Source organism: Crocodylus siamensis, chromosome 2, assembly GCF_052110815.1.
Source record: "Crocodylus siamensis isolate JL-2025a chromosome 2, ASM5211081v1, whole genome shotgun sequence".
Lineage (NCBI taxonomy): Eukaryota > Metazoa > Chordata > Crocodylia > Crocodylidae > Crocodylus > Crocodylus siamensis.
Window position 1 is genome coordinate 154,769,876 of NC_143396.1, and position 19,721 is coordinate 154,789,596.

At 42.1% G+C, this 19,721-nt stretch overlaps 1 protein-coding gene across 7 annotated transcripts in view; it reads left to right on the forward strand.

The window, feature by feature from the left end:
• RAP1GDS1 (Rap1 GTPase-GDP dissociation stimulator 1) overlaps window positions 1–19,153 on the forward strand; it is a 179,661-nt gene extending 160,508 nt beyond the window's left edge. For all 7 annotated transcript variants that reach the window (XM_090037111.1, XM_090037113.1, XM_090037114.1 and 4 more), the window contains 4 exons: window positions 5,786–5,925; window positions 11,974–12,100; window positions 13,610–13,738; window positions 18,473–19,153. In XM_090037111.1, coding sequence (XP_089893237.1) covers window positions 5,786–5,925; window positions 11,974–12,100; window positions 13,610–13,738; window positions 18,473–18,600 — 524 coding nt within the window. In that variant the 3' untranslated portion in view covers window positions 18,601–19,153. The remainder of the gene's footprint in view (window positions 1–5,785; window positions 5,926–11,973; window positions 12,101–13,609; window positions 13,739–18,472) is intronic.
• The last annotated feature ends 568 nt before the right edge of the window (window positions 19,154–19,721 follow it).

A 19,721-nucleotide genomic window follows, 5' to 3' on the forward strand; every position in this document is an offset into this window, starting at 1 on the left:
AATTAGCTTATTAGAGAGCAGTTCAAGGAGCAACTGGTCACAGTTAGAAGTCCATGTGTATGAGGAACTGAAATCTGCCATTAGAAGATTGCTCAGTCTAGCAAAGTAAGGTAGGACAAGATCTCATGGTAGGAGACTTGAGATGGACAATTCAGACTAGAAGTAAGGGACAAGTTTTCACCATTGAGGGTAATTAGCCACTGTAGCAACTTACCAAGGGTTATGATGGATTCTCCAGCATTGGGAATCTTTATATTAATATTAGGTATTTTTCTAAGGGCCCCTCTACACATGCAGGTAGAGGCACAATGGGATCTAATGCATGATCTAGTCATACCAGAGTATTATTTGCCAGCAGGGCAAATAATACTCTGGCATGCATCAATTGCTGCATCTCCAGCAAAACCAGAGTAGTGATTCTTCCACTCTACTATGCCTTGCTGTGTCTAGTTCTGGGTGCTGGCTGCACTTCACCAAGGACGTGGTAAAGCTCAAGAGAATCCAGGAGGACCACACATATGATCAGAGACTTGCACAGCAAGCCATACGAGGAAAGGCTAAAGGACCTGGGACTCTTCAGCCTGAAAGCGCAGGCTGAGAAAGGAGTTGGTAGCAGCTTACTGCTACATCAGGGGCTCGGTGAACAACTGATCACCAAGGCATCCTTAGGGAAAACTAAGGGTAATGGCCACAAACTCCTAGAAGACCGTTTTAGGCTCAACATTAGGAAACACTTCTTCACAGTTATGGTGTCGAGACTGTGGAATAAGCCCCCTCCAGAGGTGATGCAGTTACCTACCCTGGAAATCTTCAAGATGAGACTGGACCCCAGCTATCTTTCCTGCCTGATGCAGGACTGAATGATCTTCCAAGGTCCCTTCCAGCCTTACAATCTATGAACCTCCTGTCATGCCACACATGCATGGCAGGAGGTGTGATTATGGGATCATGCATTAGACCCATTGCATCTTATCACTGGTGCAGGGGGAACCTGGAATCATAATCTCAGGCTCCTCCTGCACCAACTCCCATGGCTGCGAGTCCTGCAGCTACCAGAGCATTTCCCACGCTGTCCCTACTGTGCTGCAAGCCTCATTGGCTGTGAGGATCACAGTCAGGGCAGCAGGAAAAATGCCACTTCTGCTGCAAGCCTTGTCAGGTGCAGGGCTTCCAGCAGGAAGAATGCTGCTGCCACTGTAAACTTCATTAGATGCAGGGCTGGCAGCGGCAGCAACATTCTCCTTGCTGGAAGCCCCACAGCTGACAAGGCTCACGGTAGGGGCAGCGCAGGGAGCGCTGCCACCACCCCTGTTTTGCACCCCTGTGGCTAGGAGCCTCTCAGCTGATGGAGCTTCCAACCACAGGGGAGCAGTTAATGGTGTGATTAGAACAAGCTATAAAGTTATTACACATTTTTTGTGGAATAACTCTGTAGCCTATTGATTATTTTGTCATACCATGAATTGGTTGAATGCGTAGCTGGGTCAAAACTTAATGTGTAGAGGAGGCTTAAAGGATGCACTTTAGTTCAAATATGGCTGTTAACTCAAAGCAAGACTTAATTCAGGGAAGATTTGTGGTCTAGTTTATATATAGATTAGACCAGGTTATCAGAAGTATTTCTTTTGCCTGTAAAATTATGAACTGGCCCACTGAGAATGAATTGTTACCTTTGTAGTTGCTACCGTTCCACAGATGCACAAATCCCTTGAATTGGAATTCTTTTTTTTTTCCAATTTTGCATATCAGTCATTTCATTGTAAAATTGCAGAGGGGAAAAGAGCAGCCCACTTCATGGGGTTTGTGCATTTTGGAATGTATAATTAAATATATATTTTTTTCCACAATGCAGTTTTCTGATATTATATGCATATATATCTCCAGTGTATATCAGTAAGTAAAGCTTGTCAAAAATGGAAAGGAAGTTGAAGAAAAACTTGCATAATTCAATTTCTTAATATATTCTTAAGTACAGCCAACAGAAATGCTGACTGTACTTTAAGCAGGCCATATTAAGGGCACAGGAGCATGGTATCCTGAAGTGACAGAAAAGTGGGAAGTGTAACACAAGGATAGCTTGGCTAGACAGCAGTCTTTTTAATTAGTTGACACTTAAAAGGAATCCTATAAAAAGTAGAAACTTGGTCATACTAGCAGGCAAAACTATAAGAGTATCACATGGGTGCGCAAGAAAATTACGAAGGCTAGGGCATGATTTGAGTTGCAACTGGCAAGGGACATAAAAGGCCATAAGGGATTCTACAAGGATGTCAAAAGTAAGAGGAAAACCAAAGAAAGAACGCAACCTAGTTACAGATGATGCAGAGAAGGCTGAAATATTTAATGTATTTTTTTTTCTTCAGCCTTCACAAACAGGGTCAGCTACCAGATGATGCATGCAGTTGACAGGAAATATTAGGGAAGGGATGAAACTGCCTAGGGTAGTGGCAGAACAGGTTAGGGATTATGTAAGGAGGCTAGATGCTTTCAGATCAGTAGGGCCAGATAGGATGTACCTAGGATACAGAAGAAATTGGCTGAGGTTATTTCAGAGCTGTTGTCTCTCTTCTTTCAGAATTTGTGGAGGTTCAGTGCAGTCCCAGATAATGCTTGGGGGGGACATGAAAAGGGTTTACAAAACACTAAATGGCAAAAAGAAAGTATGTAGGGATTCATTGTTTACTATCTCTCACAATACAAGAAGCAAGGATCATAAAATGAAGCTACTCAATAGTAAGGTTAAAACTAACAAAAGAAAGTTTTTGTTTTATTTTGTTTTTACACTGAGTAGTGTAAGTAAAGTATGGAACTCACTGGCCACCAAGTGTAATTAAAATGTAGAGCTCATTGCCACAGGATGTTGCACAAGCTGACAATTTAAGTAGATTCAGAAAGGGAATGGACAGATTCTTGGAGGAAAGGTAGCTGTTCACCACAGGAGTTAGGGATACAGCTTCTGAATCAAAACTTCCACGTGCAGCCTCCAGCATTTAAGGTCTAGGAAGAGGAACAGGGGAAAAACCATGGTCCTACCCTGTTCAGCATCCATTCTTTGCCCTTGTGACACAGAACACTGGGCAAGATGGACCTATGGTCTGACCCAGTAAGTGGCAGTTCTTATAACTGGAAAAGGGCAAATATAGCACCCATCTTTAAGAAAGAGAAAAAAGGAGGGTCTAGGGAACAGACCAGTCACTTTGACCTCTATACCTAGAAAGATCATGGAGCAGGTCCTCGAGGAATCTATTGTGAAGCACCGAGAGAAGAACAAGGTAATCAGGAACAGCCAGATTCACCAAAAGCAAGGCATGCATGACCAACCTGATTTCCTTCTATTATAAGATGACTGGCTCTATGGATGGGGGAGAGCATTGGGTAAAATACACCTTGGCTAGGGACAGAAAAAGCCTGAGACTGAATTGATTCAGTCTTTACAGGTTAGTCTAACTTGGCTAGGCTGAACTGGTTTGTAGCCACACAAACATCCCTTCTGGACTGAAGAAATGCAGGCATATGCCTGCAGTGGCTCAGGCTAGAAGCCAGGGGGTGCTAGAGCTTCCCTTCCATAGTGCTGAGCTGAGGGGAACATGGCCAGACCCTGGCAGGACAATCTGATTAGGGAGGGGTTCCCCCCCTTGATAACAGAGCATTTATCAGCTCTGTTATCAGCATTAAGCACCCCATCAGAAAACAAGGCCTCTCTCATTAGTTCAAGCTCTTCTTGGAAAGCTTTTTCCAAGAAAGGGAACATTCCAAGGAGGGACATTACCAGCTACCTGTTGATTAGCTCCAAAAAGCCCTAAGCAGACCTTGTCCTGCCTGCCTTTATCCTGTCTGTCTTATACTTCTCAGCATTAGCTAGCATACCAGATGCTGGCTGTGGTCTGTGCTGTGGGAGAGAGGAGGGAGGGATCCCTGCTTGAGCAGTGAGTAATTGGGGGAGGAGGGGGGGAGAGAATGGGACAGAGGAAGCCAGGAAGATGCTGCTGTGCCTGCAAGTCTCTACTGGAGCTCCAGCGAGGGAGCAGAGGGAAGGAGCCAGCCTAGCTCTCCGGAGTAGAGCCCCACCCAGTCCAGAGGGCATGTCAGGATGCTGAGGAAGTCTGGTTCAACTTAAACCAGCTAGGGGTCTGAGACAGATATTGCATAAACCAGTTTGACCCAAATCAATTAAACCTGACACTACACTCAACCAGGTTTCTCTCAAACCAGTTTGAGCCATTTTCGAACTGGTTTATGTGCACTGAGTGTCTGTTCTGTTACAGGTTTAAACCAGTTTCTGATCACTTAAACCAGTTTATATATAATGTCTGTCCATAGCCCTTGACATTAGCAAAGCTTCTGACACTGTCTCTCAACACGTTCTCATTAACAACCTAAAGAAATACAGAATAGACAGAAGTGCTGTAAAGTGGATACATAACTAGTTGGAACATTTTGCACAATGGGTAGTCATCAGTGGTTCAAAGTCTAGCTGGGAGGTGGTATCAAGTAGTATTCCCCAGGGCTCTGTCCTTGGTCCATTATTGTTCAACGTCTTAATTAATGAGTCAGATGATGGTATTAAGTGCATGCTTAGGAAATTTAAAATGACACCAAGTTGAGTGGAGTTACAGACATTCTGGACAGTAGGACTAGGATCCAGAATGACTTGAATAAACTGGAGAAACTGTCCACAGTCCATCAGATAAAATTCAGGAAGGACATGTCTAATCTTACATTTTGGGCAGAATAATAATGTGGACAAATACAAAGTAAGAGTGACTGACTAGGCTGCAGTACTGCAGAAAAGGACCTGGGGATTACAGTAGACCATAAGTGGAATATGAGCCAACAGTGTGCTCTTGTTGCCAAAAAAGCCAACAGCATACTGGGTTGTATGAATAGGAAGGTTACCTGCAAATCAAGGGAAGTGGTTCTTCTGCTCTATTCAGCAGCAGTGAGTCCTCATATGGAGTACTGTGTCCAGTTTTGGGCTGCACACTTCAAGAAAGATGCGACTAGATTGGAAAGGGTCAGTGAAAATCAACAAAAATGATTAGGGGCCTAGGAAGCATGACTTACAAGAAAAGGCTGAAAGAACAAGGGTTAGGTAGTCTAGAGAAAAGGAGACTGAAAGGGAATTTGATAATCTTCATATATCTGAATGGTGATTACGGAGAAGTTGGAGATGTCCCTTATGGTCACAGAGAAAAGGCTAAGACTAGGAGTAGTGGCCTAAAGCTGCAGCAGAAGAAATTTGGATTAGAAATTAGAAGGAGCTTTCTGACTGTGAAGGTAGTTAAACATTGGAATAGATGTCCTAGAGAAGATGCCTCTCCATCCCTGGAAATTTTTAAGAGCAGGTTAGACAAACACTTGGCTAATATGGTTTAGTCAGCTCCCTTGAACAAAGGGCTAGACTAGATGACTACTGAGGTCCCTTCCAGCTTTACTTTCTTATGATCCTATGTTAGGAATAAATATTCCTAACAGGAATACATAGGGTTTTGTCAGAATATATACTGGGAAACTGTGTTGTGAAATATATATTTCTTGGCTGAAATGTTCAACTTAAAAATATACATATTAGAAAACTGTTACAAAAGATTTTCTGCATCTCTCTGTCCATTTTTGACAAGCTTTCCTCACTGATATACATTGGAACATTCCCCACTATTAATGCAAATTACACAGTTCCACTTCATGATTTTCCTTCCACTTAGTAACTTTCAGACATATGTTTCTGCTACATGCTGAAAAAAATGACAGCTTTTTTGTATTTTGGTTTTTGCCTCACATGCAGCAGATGCAGCTGAACAGCTGGGAAAGAATGTGAAATTAGTTGAAAGGTTGGTGGAATGGTGTGAAGCCAAAGACCATGCAGGTGTGATGGGAGAATCCAACAGACTGCTTTCTGCACTGATACGACACAGCAAATCAAAAGTAAGTTACTGGTGAAAAGTCACCTGGAAAGGCATTAAAAAGTCATGCTGGGCCTTGTCTTAGGAAATATAGGTCTTGACCCTGTTATCTAGCAAAGAAGTAGACTAAGTGCACCTCAGCAGATGTCAGCCACAGCAGAGTAACTGCTGTGGTCATGGCCATATAACATGGATGAAAGAGAAGAATGAGAGAGAGACCAGGGAGCCTTCAGCCTTTGGATTATCTGCCTGAATCTTGTTTAGATCTGTTTTGACTTAATAGTCACTGTCTGATGGCTTTTTAATGTGACCTGTATGAAGTGAACCAGTGAAAAACTCAATATACCAGAAGTCATCACTGCTTTTAGCATTTTTTGGTATAGCTGGCAAAGAAACTTACCTTGCATCTCTTAACCTTGTTCAGCTGAGCTTGCTGCTAAGTCATTTGGATTGAAAAACACTGGAGCAAGATGCCTGGCTAACTCCTAGGCTGCACCCCTGTGATGGAAAGTAGAGTTTGGCTCCAGGTCTGTCTGTCAGAAATAAGCACCAGGTTTAAACATATATCCTAATTCTCTGATTTCTTTAAATACTGTATTTCACAGAAATATTTTTTAAAAAGCTGAGAGATCCAAATGCCTCCTCCCAGGTTAGGTCTAGGTTTGTAGGGTCAAGCTTTGACCTACCTTTGTGCTGTAAATCTGAGATTGCCAGAGCATGTCTATACATGCAGTTCATGTGCAGCAGTATACTCTGGCACACATCATGCCAGAGTGTATTGCTCCTGGGCGCTATGTTTGAACATGTGCCCAGGACTACAGCACACTGAGCTGAGTTGGAACAGCCCCGGCTGACAGGGAGCCCTGGGGGTCAGCCAGCTCAACATGCTCTAGAGAGGCTGCCTGGACCACAAGGGTGCTTCAGTGTGTGGGCTAGCCCCCACACTGAAGCACCCTCATGCCCCAGCCTGCCCCATCAGCATCTACATGTGCATTGTTGCAGAGTAAAAAGCTCTGCTGTAGGATAGAACTTGTATTTACAAGTACTAACCTATGACGGAGTTAATTAGTTTACTTTGTCCAATGACACTAATCAAAACCTGTTGTATGGAAGAGTATAAAGACACTGGACAAAAGAATTTCATCAGTGTCAGTGAAAAAAAGGAAAAATGGCTTAATAAAAAATGTACAGAGATAGAAAAACAGAAGGTTAAAGATGTTACATCAATGTATAGGAATATTAATGACCCCACAGGCAAAGGAGGATGTACTGCTAGGGGATGTATAAAAGCCAAGAATGGTGATGTAATTATGGAATAAGAACAGGTATTGAAAAAATGGACAGAGTATACTGAAGAGTTATTCCACAACAGTCTAGAAGAAAATCCATCTTAAGAACATGGATGGTTTGAAAATGTAGTCAGAAGTACAAACAGTTATCAACTGAACGAAAACCAATAAAGCTACAGAATATAGACTAGGAAAGTTAACAACTGTTATCAATGAGATTTATGAATGTGGAAAAATACCTGAGGACCTCAGTAAATCAATCTTCATTGTGCTCCCCAAAAGACCTGAAGCCATTGAATGTGAACCTCATCAAACCATCAGTTTAATAAGCCATGTGAGAAAGATCCTATTAAAGGTGATGATGTTGAGAGCTGGAAGTACAAAGAGACAGGAGACTATGAAAGTTCAATGTAGTTTTGTTGAAGATTGAGATACAAGAAATGCTACCTTCATAGTACAAATGCTTTTGGAGAAGGCAGTAGAAATGAGGAAAGACCTTTTCTTGTGTTTTATTGATCATACCAAAGCTTGATAGAGTCAAGCATGAGGAGTTAATGAAAATATTGAAAGAATTGGATATTGATGGTAAAGACTTGAGAATTTTAAGAAACCTTTATTGGGACCAAACTGCAGCAGTGAAGATAGAAAATTAACTAAGTGATTTCATTCAAATTAAGAGAGGCGTGAGGCAAGTCTGTGTTTTTTCACCTGACTCATTCAACTTTTACAGTGAGAAAATACTGAGGGAGATTGAGGATTTACCAGGGCTGATCCTTGGTGGACAGAATTTGGAAAACTTGCATTATGCTGATGACACAGTCTTAATAGCTGATTCAGAAGAGAATTGTAGATAAAACTATTAGTAGAAGTGAGAAGAAGGTTTAAGGTATCAACTGTAGAAAAACAATGCATAGTAATTACAAAGAAGATCATTCCTGTATGCAACATCAAAGTGGAAAAGAAACAGATAAGGCAGGTCAATAAATGTAACTATTTGGGAAGCTGGATAACATTAGATAGTAAACATGAACATGAAATAAAACAGAGAACACTGATGGCAAAAGACACATTTCTGAAAATTCAAAAGATATATTGACAAATAGTAAAATTTCTGTGGGGATGAAATTAAGAGTTTTGGATTACTATGTTATACCAGTCCTCATATATGCATCAGAATGCTAGACAGTATGCCAAGTATGGAAATGAAAATTGAAGCAAGCAAGATGTGGTTCTTAAGGTGCATCTTGAAGGTATGTTAGACAAGTCACACTTCAAATAAAGATACTTTGATAAGAGCAGGCTGCAAGAATAATTTCAGAAAGAGACTGTTGGAGTTTCTCGACACATGAGGAAAGAGGAACTTGAAAGTCTGGTCATAACTGAAAAGATTGATGGAAGGAGAGAATGTGGAAGACAGAGGTTGACTTATGTCGAGAGTCTATCTAAATGGATGAACATGTTGACACTGGAAATTCTGTATGCCTCGAAGAGAAGAGATCTGTGGAAGACCATGGTCACCAATGGTCTGTTTGTATATGGTACCTAAAGAGAGAGAGAATGACACTGCACATATAGACACGTAGACATCCCCCCAAAGGCCAAGTTGCTCTCAATTTCACTAAGGTAAATCCAGAATAATACCCTATGGTATCTGTGACTTGCATGTGTCTACACATGTGCTTTAATGGACAGTGGCTTATTTTACTGCACATTAAAGCATTACATAAGAAACCAAGCAATTGCACCAATGCACAGTAAAATAGGCTGCACATTAAGGTCACCTAAAAATGTATGCTTTTGGTACTGCATATTAGGGAAACCTAATGCACATTTATTTTGTACCTCATATGAGAGGTACTAAATTTAATGTGCATTAGGAAAAGCACATTAATGCACGTATAGACACACCCGTTAATGCCAGAGTACTGAGATCAGAAGGAACCTGCCTTCTCTCCTCCCTCCCTGTTTTATAAGTATTTCAGTTGAGTTGTTGTAAGAGTTACAAGGTTATTGGGGTGGTTAGAAACAAAAAGCAATTGTTCATTCTAAATATTTCCTCATAGAAGTTGTACTTGGGTATATTCAAAGCATACAGATAACACTAGGTGTCAGTGTAGTCTAGCATGCTTATCACTTTGGTATCACTACAGATTGCTTTCAAAATTATAAATGGCCAGAATCTGCAATCCTTACTCAATGGAGTAGCCTCACTGGAACAAACAAAGTTAATGGGTACAGCAAGAGTTATTTCTTCTTACGTTAGCCATGTATTTTTCCCCACTCATTCAGTGCAATTAACTCCACCGTAGGTTAGTACTTGTATATATATGTACTATCCTGCAGTGGAGTTTTGTTTTTTTTTACTCTGCAGCAGCACACATGTAGGCACTGATGGGGCAGGCTGAGCAGGCTAGCTTCCACACTCAAGCACCCTCATACTCCAGCTAGCCCTTCTGCAGCACGTTGAGCTGGGTTGGAACAAAGCCTGGGCTGGCAGGCTGACCCCCAGGGCCCTCTGCCAGTCAGAGCTGCTCTGATTTGACCCAGCTCGTGTAAATGTGGCACCTGGGAGCAATAAACTCTAGCACAATATGCGCCAGAATTTATGGCTGCACACTAATAGCACATATAGACATACCTACTGACATGCCTGGGCTGTGACCACACACATATTATAGACATACCCTGCCTGTCCTAAAGGTTCTCATTGAGCAACTTCAATAAACAAGCAAAGAAGTTTCAGGCTTCCAGACTTACACTTGTATGAAGTTTGTTTTCTCGCACGCAAAATTTCATTGCATAATCCATGCAAGCATTGGAATGTGAATCAATATAAGCATAAAAGCATAAGTATTAGCTAATGGGTTTTGGCTTATGTTTGGAGCTAGGAAAAGGAAATAGAGAAGGTTTGTATTTTATTCCATGCCTGTCATTACATTTCACTCAATCATCCTATTCAAAGGACTGAAGTAGCAAATCACATTCTCATTTAAAAGACAAAGCTACATTTTTAAATATGATACTTCATTTGCACCTGCAAAATGGGAACAAATATGCAGTTGCCTATGCAGAGGCCTATCAGCATGCAAGTTATCTGATTTTCAGGCAAATATTTTGCAGATGCAATTTGCACAAAAGAGGTAAGAACAGTTGGCATTTAATTTAACTAGCTTCTTTCCTGCTCCCAGATGCTTGAAAATAGAGTCATTAGTGTTCGCTTCAGGGGAAGCACATAATGTTTTGAGTTCTCAGCTCCTATAAAAATTAGGTAACTAAAAACTAAATATTCAGTTCAGTGAAAGACAGATAGACACAAGAACCCTTTGCCCATTATTTTATCACAAAAATAAGGTTGGGCCAAGTTGGTACCGAAAAGTGTAGACAAAGGCCATGTCTACACAAGTGGTGGACTGCACAATTGTTACTTATGCAAGTACTAATCAACTGTGCAGTAACCGGCATTACTGTACAGTACCATCCCTGCACAGTTTTTTTCCAATGGTACCACGCAGTAGCTCATTACTACTGGCAAAAATTGTGTAGCAATGAGCTACTGCACCGTAGCGTCTCATGTAGAGGCACCCAGGGTCTCTTTAAATAGTTATAGTAACTGCTTTAAGAGTATTTTATCCAGTTGACATTTTTGTTGCCTACATCTTGAGCAGATTAGGCATTATACACAATAGGAAGATAATAGTAAAATTCTTGCTTTAGAACCACAGAAAATGCTTCAGGATCTTGTAACTGTCCATTATTTCTGGTTTCATATTTGTTGGCAGCTACCAAGGACATGCTTCAGTAGAAAACCATTCACTTCCTGCCAAGTCCTGAAAACTTTCCCTACTCTACAATTTCTGTTATTTAATAACTGGAATCCAAGACGGCCTCAATTCATTAAAAGTTCTGGGCAAAACTCCTGCAGGCCAGGACAGATTGGGTATTTGATAGTCAGAAATTGGATGCCAAGCTTACAAGTGGACTCTAGTTTTCCACTCAGAACGCAATAAAGGAAGACTGGGCTGATTCAGACAAGGCTTGTGCTGGGTCTCAATACCACAGCATAATGAAGAGAAAAGATTCATCTATGCACATTCGCTGACTTGAAGTGGTGCTGAGAGTTAGATGGAGAACAAATACTTTTAAAGCCAACTGATCCGCACGTGACAAAATAGTGTCTTATAGGGTGCCTGTAGATGTGTGGAGAGGTTGTTCTGATGCACTGCAATTACAGCATGTCAGAACAGGCTCTATTAACCGAGTCTGCTGGAGCGTGCTAATCAGCAGCCTCCAGCAGCCCCCGTGTCTTGTGTATCAGCATTTCTGCACTTCAAGACGGTGGCGGGGGTGCTTTAACTTTCCCATCCTCCATGCTGAAGCTCAGGGACGCTGGTACACAAGACGCTGCAGGCACTGTAATTAGAGTGCTTTCACAGCTGCTCTAACTAAAGTGCCTCCCCCACAACCCCTGGAGCACATGTAAAAAAAAAGCCCATAATGCCTAACTTGGAAAAGAGTAAGGAACAAATTTAACTAAATGTAGTGTAACTCAAACTTTTGATTAACCAGCTTGGTTGAACAGGTTACATTGGGAAATTACATATCAGTACAGAAATGTTTTATGCATACATGCATGTATATTTATACACACATACATATGCACATGTGTAGAATGTATAGATACACACCTATATTTGCAGCAGATATTACAGCTAACATATTTAATGCTGTTTGTTGCATGTAATGCAAAACTTGTTCAGTTCTTTTATTTTTTTTTATTTTAGGATGTAATTAGGACCATTGTTCAGAGCGGTGGCATCAAGCATTTAGTTACTATGGCAACTAGCGAACATGTAATAATGCAAAATGAAGCTCTTGTTGCTCTGGCACTAATAGCAGCTCTGGAGTTAGGTGAGTATCCCAGGGATTAGGTCTTCATTGTTTTTTTGGTCTGTGCAAAAAATTCAGGGCAGGACGGAGCTGCCTCAGCGTTGCTACATGAGATTTAAGTTTAAGTTTGACTAGACCTTCACAAGCATGTCTATAAGTATACAGGCAGCAGGGCTATAGAAATAGTCTGACTGCATAGGTAAAATATAGCCTGTTGAATTCTTTTAAGAGATGTGTAAACTAAAGAGATCCCAAACTGAGCATGATTTTCAGTCACCACTAGGAATCGCAGGGCTGATCATTACAATAAAAATCACCCTTTTTTTCTGAAAACCGTGCATACACATGTTGCAGGGAAAGATAGGCAAGGAACCCTGCAATTTCATAATTATGCATGTCAAAGTGGCTGCTCTCTACAATCATTTTATTTAAGAGGGAAAGAAAAGTTTTTTTTAACCTGGGCAGGAGGTTAAAAATTGATATGCTAAAAGTTTTTTTAGTTACTTGGCTTTGCCTCAACTGGAATAGCCAAACTCTTTCCAAAATAGATTAGTAAAAACTGCTTAGATAGGACATGAGGTACTTTCTGATGGAAGCAAAGGGGAATTCTGTACAATAGTGAGTACTGCATGTTAATGACTCTTACTGATTTTGTAGAGTTTCTCAGAAACAAATTTGGGAGAGAATTTCAGTTAAAAAATTGGTATGTTACATCATAGCCTGAGCTTATAACATTCACATTTCCTAGTGGTAAAAGAATTTTTAAATATGACTTTCGTTTCTCCTGTTTGTCCTATTTTACTTGCCTATTGCAATTCATTCATTTTAGACGATGAATTCTATGGTCAACAATACTTACTTTTGTAATCAGCTTCAACTTTTGTTTTCATGCACCAGAAGAATAGGGTGTTCAGCTTCCAAATCCAAGAGAAAAATCAGATGGATAAGTAAATCATCAGCTTAGAAAAGAGGAAGAACATATTTATATTTATTTTAGGTCTTCTAATCCCTCTCCTTTTGTCTTCCAACATTTCTACATTTGGCACCTACACTATGTTGACAACATCCCTTTAAAAATGTATGCGCCCAGGTCCTAATCCTGTACTGACCACTTCTGATGGACCCCAAGTGTCCCCTATTATCTTAGATTTTAAGCTGATTTCTGTTTTGTTCAGGAATTTTTTTTTTTTTTAAGTATTCAAAGTCAGTTGTGGGTTTCACTAAAGAAGGATTGCAGGGATTGCCTTTCAGTGTTCAGACTGATGGGTGCATTTTCCATTAAGACACAAAATGCCTAAGTGTATCATTAAATTCCTTAAGTGTTCATTAAGTGAAATTAAACTAACTTACAATTACTTAGCAAAAACTGGCACTCAGCATGACAACATTCAGTATATATTTCAGTTTTGCTGCAAACGAAGCCCTAATATTACAGTGGAAGAGAGAAACTGCATCAGTAAGTGGCCAGAAGCAATCCAGCAAAATGACTCTGGCTCTTTGATTTATACTTTTCACTTGTTTGTATTTCAGTCACTGCCGAGAAAGATATTGAAAATGCTCAGTTAGTCCAGATCCTACACAGACTGCTCTCAGATGAGAGGAGTGCGCCAGAAATCAAGTACAATTCCATGGTGCTGATCTGTGCCCTCATGGGATCTGGTGAGTATTTATAAGGAGTTTCTGCTGGGTGCTTCTGAACTTCCACTGACTTAGTGGGAGCTCAGGGGCAGGCAGCCACCTTGGGAGCAAAGTGGGTCTACGTAGGCACATAGGGAGGCTTTCACTTTTAATGCTTTGTTTCTTGTTATATGCGTGGTGGACAGACACGCAAGTCTTCTGTGGCCCCCAGCTGGAGCAGTTCAAAATTGCTGCAATGGCATGGAGGCAGTATATGTGCTCTCTAGCAACGGAAACATAGCAGGGGGTTGTTCAGTCTTGTGCTCCCCTTCAGCTCCCTGCAATGGAGGGAGGGGGAGTAGGGGTGGCACAGAGTGAAGGGAACTGTCAGCATCTGCTCTGCTGTGCACTCAGCCTCCAGTCTCCTGGCTCTCAGAGATTCAAGAAACAACTGTGTTCAGCCCTAGAGCTGGAGAGAACAATTCCTGGCATGGCCCACCTCCAGAAACCTGATAGCTTACTTCCTCTTGCCCGTCCCCTCCTGCTAGAGGTAGACCAACACACAGGGAGTCCTGCTCTGAAAGCTTGGCTATCCACCTGATTCTTCCTTCTCCCCCATGGGTGCCAGGGGATGAGGGTGAATGAGTTAGAGCACTGTGGGTTGCCAGAGGACCAAGCAGCCTCATTGCACTCCACATGTAACAGAAAGTACTTCATTTTAAGCACTTCCAAATAGTTGCTGTTTCTTCCAGTTATTTTTGGAGAATTTTTCCCATTGCAACACTTCATAGGGCACTTACCCTTTGAAATGCTTTAGATATCATGTCTATATAGCTTGACTCAGATCTTTTACCCTGGAAAGGTTCTAGATCATCCCAATTGGTAGGGCCCACTTGCCCTCGCCCAATGTTATCCAATCTATTTGACACCATGAAAAGGTGAACAGAACCTGCTCTAACCATCCTTGCAAACATGACATCTTTAAATATTCAGACTTTTGAATTACTGGCCAGTTTTTTTCAAAGCCCCATCAAGCCCTTCCTTATTTCATGAGTACCTGGTTAGAGGGAACTCTTATGCTCCTACGTGTTCATGATTTTGCTGCCAGTGAGTGAACAGGCTCTTGAAGTCATTTTAAAATACCCATAAAATAGAATAACTGAAGGAAAGAAACATGTAGTTTCTTTGGCCAGTGGTCTCAGAAAGTGCATCTAGATGAGCGCAGTCGTGTGGTGTGTGACGCTGCAAAGCACAGTCCAGTTTTCTCCACACCGCAAGGGTGCGCTGGCTGAGTGTGTGCTGCACCTGGGTTTTTTCGACTCCTGGATATCCCCGGGTCAAATAAATAAATAAAACACGGGGAAAAAATGAGCACCGTGTGCTCGGCCAGCATACGCTGCTGAAAAGTGGAGCCAGGCCAGAGCCACATTTTGCTGCCAGTCAGGCATTGTGTGGCAGAATCGGTGTGGCTGCAGCCCTGGGAGGCCCCCAGGACCCCAGGTAAGGCTGCTGGAGCCAGCCCAGTGCTGGCCTCAGCCTCCCCTACCCCACCTAGGGCAACATGCTGTGCACCAAAGCGCACACAGCATATTTCCCAGAGAGAAGTGGTGGCACAAGGTGTGCCGCCACTACGTGTCCCCAGGGAACCAAATGTCCATGCACATCTGGGTGCACCTAGAGAGGCTAAAAATATTTTTGTCATACTGTTCTGGGCATTTAATTCTTGATCAATTATTTTTTCTACAACAGATGCTGTTATCACTACACTTTGTTATGGTAAATTTGACATTCTGTTTAGCTTCTCAGTACCAGCAGTTATGTATTACCAGTGAAATAAATATTCCTTGCCAGCTGGAAACTGCTGTTGTAGTGGAATTAGTGTGTTGAAAGAGGAAAGAATGATGAGCCTGGGAAATGTAAATGTGTAACCTAAAGAATCAAAAAAGACAGAGCACTCATGGATAATACTTGTGGCCGTGTGCAAGGGCCACAAGGCTCACAGGAGTCTGAGTGTTAAAGCAGTTCTGCCAGTGGAAATAAGTTCCTAAGTCATTTTGGTAACATCTGCTTATACATAGTGATATCCTAGCAGCAGGAGGAGGAGGATAGAGAATGCTTCCACAGTAGAATGCCCTGGATCTGAGAAGCCGCTTCACTGAAAATGTTCAGGGGTTGAAGGGTCTCAGAGGCCCAGCGCTGGCTCACTGCTTTTATATAGTAGGGGCTACAGTGTCCAAGATCATTGGAAACTGGCGTACAGGAAATAAAGGAAAAGAAATATCACAGAAGACTTGCCGCAAGGAAAAGATAGTCGTAGCATACAACGTAGCTAATTTTGAAACAGAGGTTCATATTTCTCACGAGCATCTCAGAGCTTAATCAAACTGGTGGCACCTCAGGGTTAGGGGGTGGGGGGCAGAGCTATTTGGACTGTATTGCTGAGTAGGTTGCACTTTTCCCTTCCCCTGCCAAAAATTGATGAACTGCTGTAGCTACTTTTCCAATGCCTGCAGTACAGATCTTCAGTAATTTCAGCAAAATTCATTCTGTTAAAAAATACTAAATATTAAAAAATTAAAAATCGCTGCTCTGAGCCTGTAGCACAGTGATTCTCAACCAGTGTGTCTTGAGATCATTTCAAGAGTGCTTCAGGGTGCCACTGTTAGGTGTACGGACATGATTCACAAGATAAGCCCAGAGTTTTTAAATAGGAATCCATAATTTCAAGAACGGTTTGACCTGCTGTGGTCTTTCTGAGTTCTTTTCAATAAAAGAATTGCTGTATTATTTTTCTGTAGTCAAAAAGGAGTGAAAACTAAGTTGGCATTTTTTGAGGGCTGCTTTGAGTCTAACAAGTTTGAGCCACTGCTGTAGTGCTTTCAGTTTGCATAAATGCACTTTTTAGCCACTTTAAAAGGGGAGGGAGAGCTCATGCTCAGGAGTACTCATCAGCTGTTTTACTGCAGCTATTTTGTCTGCATGAGCCTGTAGGCCGGATTGAATAGCTGCCTACTCACACAGGCCTAATAAGCTGTTACAATGTGACTATTTAATTTACCATATACTTCAGGGATGAAGCATAGCCGCTCCACCTTTAACTCTGCTTCATCCAGAGTCAATGTTAGTGCAGCTTAGCTGGCTTGTGTCACTACAACTTCGCAGGCTTTGTGGCCTCAGCAGGGGCTAGCATCCCTGCAGTTTTCATCCACCTGTGGCGTAACAGACGTAAATGAGTTTTTCTTTCAAGGATTTGGGGCGCAGTTCCCCCCAAAGCCCTGCACCGATCTTCTTGAAACTTGGCAGGCTTCGTTATAGATATTTCATTGATTCCCCATTATACCCTATGGCCAGGGCTCCAAAGCGCTTCGGAAGCTCTGAACCACTTTGGAAAGCCTAACGAAGCCAGCACTTCAATCCGGACATGCTGCTTTGGACACCAAAGCGTCCGAAGTTTCTCTGGATTCGAAGCATGGTCTAAAGCTTCCAAGAGAAGTGGTGCTGGCCCCTACCCTGGGGGTCTTTAAGAGGAGGTTAGATGAACACCTTGCTGGGGTCGTTTGACCCCAGTACTCTTTCCTGCCATGGCAGGGGGTTGGACTAGATGATCTACTCAGGTCCCTTCCGACCCTAGAAACTATGAAGCTTCACGCAGCCCTACGACTTATATCAGTACCTTTTTGGCATCCATACAATTGTAGTTTATCTTAGTGGTAGTCAGACTCAAGGCACTCCCTCTGTTACTTATGTGAATTGAATGGTAGCCCATTTCAGAAACTAAACTGGACAGCGCTTACCTCCTTATAGGGGAGCCAGGCAGTGGAGGGTCAGGGTTGGCCAGACAGGGAAAAGCCTGTACATGTGCTTTTCTGTTCATCTCCTTGTTTCTAGAGGCACCCTTCAAAGGATTTGGCATCACCCTGGTTGAGAATCACTGCTCTACCTATACTGGTCTCCATCTTTGGTTGCCTGCACAGCAGTATACAAAGCAGTCTTTGTTAGTACCCTGTATAAGGAGGAAGCAGCAGCTGTTTTAGATGGACCGAGGTGTTCACATGCTGTTCATTTTTTTAGATTTAGAAAATTCTTCAAACCTGAGTACAGACTGTTTTTTACATTACTATAACTGAAAACAAACATGCCAACAAGGGCTAACTCTCTCTATCCCCAGAAACACATCTCAGCCTCCGCTCTGAAACCACCTTAGACAAAAATTAATTTCAATAGCTATACTGTACAGGGAGCCTGTAGGCTGATGGCCTGCTCACTGACTCTGTCAGGCCAGTTTAGGAAATAGTTACTGAAGATTCAAGAAGTTTTTTGCTAAAAATTCCAGCTATTTATTACCAGCACTAGTTTGAAGGCACTTCTGTCCGGTTTTTCAGCACTGCTAGGTACCTACAGGGTCATCTGAAGTCCCTGGGAGTTGTGTAAGCCAAACGCCTTTCAAAATTAAGTCTTAGTGTTAATTCTGTGCCTCTCCCTCAGCTCAGGAAGTAGTTCTGACTCTGTGTGCGTCACATCAGGGTTATTACCAAGAAAACAGTTTCATGCAGTCACCCAGGCTATTCTGTGCTCATCTGCCCTGCAATAGAAACCTGCCCTCCTGTTTAAGTCAGTATGGGATCTGTTAGCCATATCGCCTCAGTTCATCTCAGCTACAAGCATGGGACATAAGGAGAGAAAGCATCTCATTGGCAGCTCTGCGAAAGTTTAGATACATGCATGGAGATGTGCCCAGGGGACAGAATGTGAAACTTCCTTGCTTTTCTTTTCCAGAGCCCCTTCACAAGGAAGTGCAGAGCCTGTCGTTTCTAGAAGTTGTATCAAAACTCCGCAGCCATGAGAACAAGACTGTTGCCCAGCAGGCCTCACTTACAGAGCAGAGACTCGCAGTAGAAAGCTGAGGAAAGTCTCCAATTTCCACACAGTATCCCATCACAGATTTCACCTTCGTCCTCTGTCCTGCTGCCGCTCCTGCTATGTTTTCCACTGTATCACTTGTGCATGCGTGTAATGTTCCCCACACACATTGATGAACTGCTGTAGGTACTTGTCCAATAAGGTTTCTAAAATCCATAGGTGGTGTTAACATGAACCTGTCAAAAAAGTCTCCACCCATCACTGTTCTACTTGTATTCTTGTTGCTTGGGCCACATAGTAGAATGTGCATGTTGTAGTCCTATGATGATGTAAAAGTGGTACTACATGATGACTCTTTCCTCATACCCCTAACTGCATAATAATGTACTGCTAAATTAGGGACAATACAGGATGCAGCAAGTCCAGACTAGGGTATTGATTATAGAATTAAGTGGTAAATCTAGCTCCATTTTTGGTGCTTTGAAAACACAGGAATGACTTAAATGTATTGCTGCTCATTCACTGGTCTCACCTATTAATGTCAAACTCATGGTACCTAGAGGTAACAAATAAAAATTCCAGTGCGCGCTCACTTTATCCTGTTGTTTGTTTGCTCTTTTTTGTATTCAAATGCAGAATTAACAACAGTCCCATGCACTTGTGAAAGTTCCTCTTTAAGAAAGCCCATGTAGTGGTGGGCATAGAGCTGATGTAATGTTTGCTTTCAGGTCAAAGAAAAACAGAGGAAGCCATTTTAAACCACTGAAATCCATTTCTCTTGTCATTAGTGTGCACTCTACAGGGATGGTTCAATAGTCATTTGGGCTTTCACCCTAGTGATTTATATTTTGCTAAGATTCTGGTCCTATAAAAGCACTCAGGCAGAAATCTGTCCTCCAAAAGCATTTACAAGGCTTGTGTTCCAGCAACTGTTCAGCAAGCAGTGCACGAAGAGCAGAAATGTTGCTTGAGAGAATTCCAGCCAGTCTCCTGTCTTTAGCAGGGAGCTGTCATATACTACCAATTGACAGGAAGGAAGGAAAGAAACCAAATAGTGATTCTATGGCAAAGGGGAAGATCATACTTGCAGGCTTTAGTGTAAGTGCTACCCAGCAGGGATGAGTGGTGATGCTAACCTTCCCACCAACCTGCATGCATCGCTCAT